Source organism: Jatropha curcas, chromosome 4 (assembly GCF_041381405.1).
Source record: "Jatropha curcas cultivar XTBG-Jc1 chromosome 4, XTBG_Jcur_1.0, whole genome shotgun sequence".
Classification (NCBI taxonomy): Eukaryota; Viridiplantae; Streptophyta; class Magnoliopsida; order Malpighiales; family Euphorbiaceae; genus Jatropha; species Jatropha curcas.
The window spans coordinates 1,005,728-1,015,246 of record NC_143154.1 but is presented as its reverse complement, the minus strand read 5'-3'; the positions used below and the strand labels follow the sequence as shown (position 1 = coordinate 1,015,246).

The 9,519-nt window shown below is 33.8% G+C and overlaps 1 protein-coding gene across 3 annotated transcripts; it reads left to right on the top strand.

The window, feature by feature from the left end:
• Nucleotides 1–462: 462 nt before the first annotated feature.
• Nucleotides 463–8,975, top strand: LOC105628518 (serine/threonine-protein kinase STY17). 3 transcript variants are annotated; one of them, XM_012209940.4, is made up of 16 exons: nt 464–910; nt 1,378–1,492; nt 2,410–2,507; nt 2,596–2,712; nt 3,011–3,065; nt 3,399–3,509; nt 4,382–4,432; nt 4,984–5,159; nt 5,237–5,344; nt 5,882–5,955; nt 6,264–6,439; nt 7,423–7,518; nt 8,049–8,129; nt 8,266–8,319; nt 8,424–8,558; nt 8,639–8,975. In XM_012209940.4, exons 1-16 carry the CDS (start codon nt 711–713, stop codon nt 8,717–8,719), a joined length of 1,728 nt encoding a protein of 575 aa, XP_012065330.1. In that variant the 5' UTR covers nt 464–710; the 3' UTR covers nt 8,720–8,975. The 3 variants fall into 3 exon arrangements, with proteins under 3 accessions (XP_037492898.1, XP_012065330.1, XP_037492900.1); XM_037636970.2 differs by lacking the exon at nt 8,049–8,129 and having other exon boundaries at nt 463–910; XM_037636972.2 differs by lacking the exon at nt 3,399–3,509.
• The last annotated feature ends 544 nt before the right edge of the window (nt 8,976–9,519 follow it).

Genomic DNA, 9,519 nt, shown 5'->3' with positions numbered 1-9,519 from the left:
TATACAATATTGCCTGTGCATCTTGAAAATGCAATATTTTTTTTTTTCCTTTCTTTACACTGTTATATCTATGTGTCAATTATTTATACTTTTTTCCGATAAAAATATAAACAAAAAAATTTCAGGGACATATTAAATTAATCTTTACAAGATAAAATAATAATTTTATAAAAAATAACATTAAAGTATGAAAGACAAAATATAAAAAATTAAATATGGTAATACAACGAGGCATAAAAAAAAATAATACAGTATATTTTTAAAAATATGAGGATAAAACCGTAATTACATAAAATATAAAGGTAAAATAGTAATTTCAGCCCCTTATTTAATGTTTATCCAATCAGGGTCGTTACGATAAATATGTGGAGGCATGGTGACCCACCACCTGATGGACACGAGCGCTGACGTGGATCTCTCATTGCAAGAGAGAGAAATAGAATAGAAAGCAGCCGAGAAACACACTAAAACTAAAAGCATCACACACACACTCCTCTTTCCGGCTTTTTGTTGTCAAGCTTTGTTCTCTCCACTCTTCCTTTATCTTTCTTTCTATTTGCCAAATTCATCGACCACCATCAGCACCACCACCGGAGCTGCCATCGCCATGTGCGATCCGCCGTCGTTTGACTGAGCTTTTCTCATTGATAGCAATTTTTGCTTTCCTTCCCTGAATTAAGTGCGGTGTCGTTTATTTGTATCCGAAAGTAATGGCGATTGAAGAAGACTTAGAGAGTTGTGGAAGCAGAGCAGTGGAGTCGTATTCACAGGCGAATCCACGACACCATATGCAAAAGCTGGAGGTGTATAACGAAGTGCTTAGGCGAATTCAAGATTTTAATTATGAGGAAGCGAATCTTCCTGGCTTCGATGATCAGCTTTGGCTCCATTTCAATCGATTACCTGCAAGGTTCTTTTTGCTTTTAGTTTAACTTCTGATCCTTTTTAAAAATATTCATTGTTTGTTTGGTTTCTGAGAAACAGAAGGAAAGGAAACGTTAGAGAGAGAATAGATTTCATCATCACCTGGAATCTTTTATTTGGTGTTTCTTTACCAACTCATGCTTATTAGGAGATTCCTAGTTTTCACTTTTTCTTTTTTGGTCCCCGCCTTTAATTCTCTGAATTTCAGATTTACTTTTACTGCGTATTTGCATTGTAATCAAATAATGCCAAGAAGAACTATATAGGTTCTAATTAACAAGCTAAATAGTTATATTCATATTAGCTTTGATTTTTCTATTTTTTAATTAATTTAATTGTAATTAATTTTCTCCTTTTCTTTCCTTTTGAGATAGATACGTTTGTTTAGTTAATGATGCTCAAATTGAATTGTCTGTTTTTAACCTTTAATGCGGTGTTCTGGTGCTAATGTAGATATGCATTGGATGTGAATGTGGAGAGAGCAGAAGATGTGCTTACCCATAAGAGATTGCTGCAGTTGGCAGAAGATCCTGCTAATCGACCAGCATTTGAAGTTCGTCTTGTCCAGGTAAACACTTGTTGATTAAATAGTATTGGGCGTTGTTTTGCGTTTTTCTGAGAGATTTTGCTTGGTAAAATAGTCAACAGTGATATGGAAACTCAAATGCAGAACTTAACTTCAATCTGTTACACAATGTGGTTTTCAAATTCCTCTGTATATTTGCTTTGTATTTATGTAGGTTTTATTTTGTTATTGGGCCTCTCAACCTACTAACTAATGTGCCGGTTGTCTTGGCATGTTATCAATGCCTGATTTGTGCACAACTGTGATCAAAGTTCAGAATTGTGTTTGGTTAAACTCCATGACTTACTATTTTTCCCTGATGAGAGCAGTCACTTTTATTTTCTGCCATGGGATTATTGGTCTTTGCTTTTGAGCTTTCTTTCACCAAATGAAGGTGATCCTTGTCATTTAGCTGTTATTAAAGAATATGTACTCCAATGAGAATGTTTGTCAAATTGTTGATTTCAGCAAAATGCAATGTTCTTTTCATTTTTCATGTTTATTAAAGAACTCTTTTTTATTGTCGGGCCTTCCTTCCACATTGAAAAGCTTATTGTGTATAGAAAGTCCTACTATTTACCCTAAGTTCGAGGATTCTAGTTAATGATTTAGCAGTTGCTTATTTTACACAGAGTTCATGCTTACTGAAGCTTCAAACATGCTGACTATCATCTCAATTTTTTAAAGTAATGGGAACAACTTTTACCACCTTTAGTTGAATTTCTTGATATGAATTTCACAAAGTTTGCATATAGTGTTTCTGTTTGATAATAGCATTTGTTTGATGGCATCATCGTTCTATTTTTTTAACGTAAATATTTTTCTGATATGTTGTCTGTGCATAGCTTGTCATTATCTAATTGGTCCGAATCAATGGTTTGCAATAAATTGTTTCTTTGCTTTTCTTTTCTCCAATGCAGGTCTATCCTGTCTCCAATGGCATGTCTATTGATTCTGGCCATGCAGATGCTGCAATGAAAGAAGATGCACAAAGTTCTTATGTTTCAATCAGACAGAGGTATATTCTTCAAAGTACACTGTCCTTTGTAAAATTTATGTCTTTTTTGTTTGTTGCTGATGCTCTTGCTCTGTGTGTATATGTCCAGCATCCATCCACCTCCTACATTTGGCTCATCACCTAATCTTGAAGCACTTGCATTTCAAGCCAATAGGTATCATGTTGAAGATGGAGATAGTGCTGTAAATTCAATGCACCTTTCTCGGTAAGAATTTTGAGAAACCTTAGGATATTCCTACTTCCCAAACATCATCAGCTGTCAATGTGTTAAAGTTGGAAATTTTCCAAATATTGATCTTATTGATTGATATAAAGTCATAGTATTGGATCAAACTTTGAATTTCACACATTCTGTAATTGATGAGGCTAGATTCATTATTTTCATGCGGCCTCTATGTTTAGATTTCTAGAGTTTGACATTCAACATTTAGGATTATATTTTAGCAACTGTGATATTTACTTCAATTCTCATTGACATTATTATGCAATTGACAACTCTGTAGGCCTATGCACGAGATCACCTTTTCAACAGTTGACAGGCCAAAACTCCTTAGTGAGGTTGGTTATTTGTGCTAATTGCATAAATATATTATTTTTGAAAAACCATGTTGGATTAATGTTGACTTGGTGGCATGGTATCTATGTTTTTGGGCACAAATATGTTTAAAGGTTTTCAGATTTTTTTCCATCTTGTAGGCTACACCATTGTCTATATTTGTAAAATAATTGAAGAAACAAACTAAACATATATGAATATTCAAAATTTCTTATGTGTTCAAAAAGGCAGTAAATTGCATTAAAGACCTAAGGTGCACTAGCTGTCTAAAATGTTTAAGCCCAGCATTACTATAAAGTTCACGCACTAGATAATATATACAAGTAATTTTCCAGTTGACTTTCCTACTTGCTGAGATTGGATTGAACATTCAAGAAGCTCATGCTTTCTCCACTGTTGATGGGTATTCATTGGATGTTTTTGTTGTTGATGGTTGGCCACATGAGGTAAGACCTTATACTTAATCGTTCAAATTGTCTGAGTGACGAAATTATTAGGTCATTGAAAAAACACTTAGCATCTATAGCCATGTAGTCCACCTGCGATTGTTGTGAAGAATTTTCTTTAGATCTTTCATACAGAGAATTGGGTTAATCCTGCCGGTTTGAACAATGATATAATGACATAAGATGGCAACTTATATGCAAAATAACCTCTTTATTTTATTGATATCACTTCAGTTACTAAAATTTTGCATTTTGTATTTCTTACTCTGACATTCATGGAATCCCTTTTTCCTTAATTTTTATTTTCAGTTTCTTCCCTTGCTGTATGTTCTTTTTCATGTATCCCATAGTTTCTATAGTAATATCATAACCATTGATTCTCTATTCTTTTAGATCTTTCTTAAGAGTTCTCATGTGAACATTCATGACATAGAACAAATATTGCTCTTTAATTATTATTTCTAAATCTCAGCACATGTTCAGTTTTCAGGTTTCGATTATCTTATACACCATATAGAAGAGAGAATATTTTCAAATGAATATAGAAATTTCAACATTCATTTAATTTGGTCTTAAGTCGGAGCAGAATTAAGAGATTATCTTTGAAACTGTTTCAGCCTTCATTAATATTTTTTGGTTCTTATTATTCATGAAGTAAAATTCCATCAGATCATTCAAATCTATCTAGAGACCATTTTTACTTCTTTCTTTCGTTTAGCTGTTTAATGATGCTTCAAATACTTTTTAAACATGCTCTATAGCTAAACTGCTTGCTTTTATTGTTTTCTTTATAATGCTAAGGTAATGCCAGACTGACACCTTTCTTTCTCATTCCTGTATTTCTTGACATAATTGCATGTGGAAAACTTCAGGAAACTGAGGTCCTTAAAAATGCTGTGCAAAAGGAAATCCAGAAATTTAAGGTACTGCCTCCATACTGCTCTTTTTTTTAGTTACAGATTTGTCATTTTTGTTGATGCATGGTGCTAAAACAACTCTCTTAGTTAATCTATATATTAGGCAACTCTGAACCCAATGAGTAATGGAGTGCATGACCGTAAGGGAAGCAAAATTGAAGAGAAGGATCCATGTAGCCAACCTCAACTAGAGTGTGATTGAGGCTTACCTGGGTTGAATTCGGTTAACTATAACAAACCTAGGATGCCATGACTGGCTGGTGTTAGGGTTTGCCAAGGACTGTATCTTGTAATTGAATCATAAATTTTGTGCTGCTTACTATGAATCATTGGAATCAGAGTAGGATTCTGCATATTAATTACTTGAACTAATTTCATTATAGTACCATCATTGATAAATGGGACTACTGTGGTTTTCTGTAGTAAGCACTTAACGCCTAAATTAGTTGAATCTGACTCTTTTCTTGTACCAATCCAGTTTTATATGGATTTTTGGCATACCATATAATAGATCAACTATGCATGGTATATTTTTGATAAGTTGTGATGATCTGCAGGAGCGGTGTTTGTCAAAACAGCCATCTATTTCTTCTGTGACCAAACAAAATGATCCTGGGGTAGAATCTCTTCCTGACTGCATTGAAATACCTAATGATGGAACTGATGTCTGGGAAATTGATACCAGTCAGCTAAACATTGAAAACAAAGTTGCATCTGGAGCATATGGTGATCTGTAAGTTGTGTCTTTTGAAAACTGTGCAACACATGTTGTGCAAGCTCTCTGTTGTTTTTACCTTCTAATCTCTTTAGGTACAAAGGCACGTATTGTAGTCAGGAAGTGGCCATCAAAATCCTCAAGCCTGAGCGTGTCAGTGCAGAAATGCTTAGGGAGTTTTCCCAAGAAGTTTATATAATGAGGTTTGTCAGAAAATTACCATCTGCCATTTCGAAGAAGTTTTATTCGTAAACTCAATTTTATCTTTCAAATTTAATACTTAAAAAAATAAAAGCAAGACATGTTTGACTTTGTGACTGTCTTCAAATGCCTACTGAGGTTTCTTTTACATGAAAATGCAACTGTATTACATAAATGTATGTCATTCTTCAGAAAACTGTAGCAGGGTAAACCCTAGTATCACTCGATTTTTATGATTAATATAACTTTATTGGACCAAGTAGTAAACTTAGGGAGAGCCATCACCAGTGATGATCCTGAAGGGATTTTTTTTTTTTTTTTTTTTTTTTTTTTTGGGGGGGGGGGGGGGGGGGGGGGGGGGTGGGGGTGTTTAGATTTGACCCAGACTTCCAGTATTCTTGTTCTTTTGGCTGCATTCTTTACTGATTTTGCATATGATGAACGTTTCTTGCTTTTTCTTGTATGATAAAATTCTGATCTATGTTTTTTACTCTCTTGGTGGTTCTTTTGTTGTCTACAATAACATATTTGGTATACAGGAAAATTCGGCATAAGAATGTTGTACAATTCATTGGTGCATGCACCAGACATCCAAACTTGTGCATTGTGACTGGTAAAGCCTAACCAATCCTTTAAATATAGTTGTATGCTTAGTGGAAATTTCATTTGTAAAAATAGTTGATGTTTCTATATGTGACTGTTAAGGAGTTATTTTCGCCCTCTGTTCTCCTTCCACTTCACTGGTATCACCTATTCTTTATTACATGAAATATGTTGCTAATGATGAGATTGGCAGAACCAACAGTGAATCCTATTTATATTGACTATAATCTATCATTAATAGTCTTAGTTATAGGTAGACAAGGCTTTTTCATGCTCTGCTAATAATCATTTTTTGATGCTACATTTCTGCTCTATCAGAGTTCATGGCTAGAGGAAGTATATATGACTTTATACATAAACAGAAGGGTGCGTTTAAGCTTCCATCCTTAATCAAAGTGGCAGTTGATGTGTCCAGGGGAATGAATTATCTTCACCAAAATAATATAATCCATAGGGACCTGAAAACTGCTAATCTTCTGATGGATGAAAATGAAGTAAGAGGATTTACTTATAAATCATTGGGATCCATGATCTTTGATTGCTTTTTATTGTTAGTATTATTGTTATTGTTATTGTTGTTTCTTGATTTTCACCTCTAGAAAATCTGTCATTGTTCATATTGCATTTACAATCATTCTTGATTTGGGTTTGCTTATTGTCTCATACTGCTAATTTGATTTTCCATACTTTTCAGTTTATTTTATCCTTTTCTGCTCTTATCATATTAATGTGCATCTTATTGTAGTGGTGATATGTGCATTTCTCTGGTGCCTACTATCAATTTCTGCTGAACTGTTTATAGACAATCCATTTGATCTTTCCCTGGTTATTTGAAAACTCTAGTATTCATGTTGTGCTGTGATACTAATTATTGGTGGTTTTTCTTCATTTGTTCACATAACTATATAATTCTCCATTGGGAATATGAATTAACTGGCCTTTGAATTCCATTTGGATTGTTTAGTGCTAAATTATGCTGGGGCTTAATAAATTAATCACCTTATAGTTCTAACGTAAAAAGTTGTTCATTGCTTAAATGGTACTACTGAGTGCTATGCTTTTTAAATGCAAAACAAGTAAATACCCTCTATTTCTTTCCTAATGCAAAAAACCCGTTCTGCACTCTTGTCGGTGAAAAGAGATCCCAACTCTTTCATTGGCAATGCTATTTCCCTCTAGGTCAATAGGATTTTAAAAAGTAGTATCCCTTGTGTGAGTTTTCCACTTTAAAATACAAGTTGGCAGATGTTTGCTTTTCATCTAGGCGGTAGTTATGTTCATCGTGGATGAGAGAGTTTCAACTAGGTTTGGATTGGATGGTTCTCCATGCCTAGATATTGGTGTTGAATGGTGTTATTTTATGTAGATGAGAGTAAAAATGTATGTGTGTGTGTGTGTGTACGCAGTAAAAGAACTATGAAAAGATAAAGATTAACTGGATTTGATTGTTCTAATTTCCTATTTCTTTCTGATACAGGTTGTCAAGGTTGCTGATTTTGGGGTTGCCAGAGTGCAAACTCAATCTGGAGTAATGACAGCTGAAACCGGAACATACCGTTGGATGGCTCCTGAGGTATGCATTTTATTGGACATGAAGTCTAATTTCTCATTCATCTACTTTATGTGACAGTAATTGACAACATAAATGGGATACCTGGTGTTCCATTCTGAAGGATTGATTTTGTGTTTGCTTACTAATTATAATTTAATAAAGAACAATGTGATTTCTCCAATATAACAGAAAAGATCATCTTCCTTGTGATGCACAGCCAAATCAACAAGAACACGAAAGAAACAAATATGTTAAGGAAGTCAATATTTCTCATTCAATATGAATCATTGATGATGATTAACAATGAAATTCTTATAGCGTTCTTTTTTTTGGCAAAAAAAGAATTACAATCATATGTAGAGGCCCAAATAAAGCTTCAGGCTAAGCTAAGCTAACTATGTTATGTGGTACAGGGTCTCAGAAAGTAATTAAAAAAGTTAACAAGGAAAACCTAAAAAACATTACCAATTAAATAGAAACAATTGCCAATATATTCTTTTTCTTTTCTTTATCTTCTTAAATTTGCTTATACTGGTTTTAACTGTATGAAGGTGATTGAACACAAACCATATGATCACAAGGCAGATGTTTTCAGCTTTGCAATAGTGTTATGGGAACTTCTAACGGGAGAAGTCAGTCCTGCATTCTTGAAGAAATTTTTTTTATGTTATTTTTATCTTCTTTCCTTGGGTCAATTGACCTGGTTAATTTATGCTGGCACAAATCTTATCTCTTATTGATAATTATACTTTGGGACTGAAATCTCAGCTTCCTTACTCGTACTTGACCCCGTTGCAAGCAGCTGTAGGTGTAGTGCAAAAGGTACATGTCCTTTTTTTTTTATTTTTTTTATTTTTGTACTGATATGAAACTAAAACAATTTTCTAATTTAATTGACAATCCACTTTTGACCACAATTGTTGTAGGGTCTAAGGCCTACAATCCCCAAGCATGCTCATCCAAAACTTGCGGAACTGCTCGAGAGATGCTGGCAGCATGATCCAGCTCAAAGACCCAACTTCTCTGAAATTATCGATATCCTTCATCAGATAGCCAAGGAGGTACTTAATTGTCATTCCTGATCAGTTTGATAATTTGGATCTTTAACCTATTAAATGGTTCTAACTTGTAATTCAAACAGGTTGGAAATGAGAGGGAAGACCGGCGCAAAGATAAATCATCTGGTGGGTTCTTTTCAGCACTGATAAGAGGTCACCATTAAGTTGGGACGAAGTGAGTAGCTGTTAATAATGCATCCATGTGCAGGCGATTTCCGTCGTAGATAGATTTCAATTGTACAAAATGCTTTGCTCTGACGGTGTTTTTTTTCCCTTTTTAAGTTAATAGGTTCTTGTATGTTCTTTTTTTTTGGCCTTTTCTCTTCGCTTTCTTTCTCCATTCTCTTTTTTGTAGGTTGATTATAGTGTGTAAGTCTCTTCTAAGGGATACATGATTATATAGAAATTTTCGAATCGTCATGACCTCTCTTTTTTCTTATTACATTTTTTTTTTTTTTTTTTTTTTTTTTTTTGAATCATCTCTTTGTAAAAGGCGAACAAGAATTGTTCGGTTACTGTTCAAGGAGATTGACACTGCCTATTGATTTATTTTTCCTCCTTGCTAGGTTATGTAACTTGATCTTTTTCTTTTTTGGAGAAATAACTTGATCTTATTTTTGGAAATGCAGTCTTGATTCTAATTCATAATCTCCCATGCATTCCATTGTTTTTACCAAACTTGCTTCTTGTTATTTATCACTTGGTTTGTACACAGGCTTTATTTGAAGAGCTATGATCAAATGCAATGTAATGTAATTAAAAGTATAAACAGTACATTAGTGAAGCTTTTAATTATATTACATTATATTATATTCCATCGTGGCTCACCAAACAATCTTAATGTTAAACTCTTGTAAAGAACATGGTCATGTTAAAAGCTTGCTCACAGAATTAAATTGTTATCTTCAATTTCTCTTGTTTTTATCTTTCATCATGATTACAACCATGTCTACTGTAAATTTTG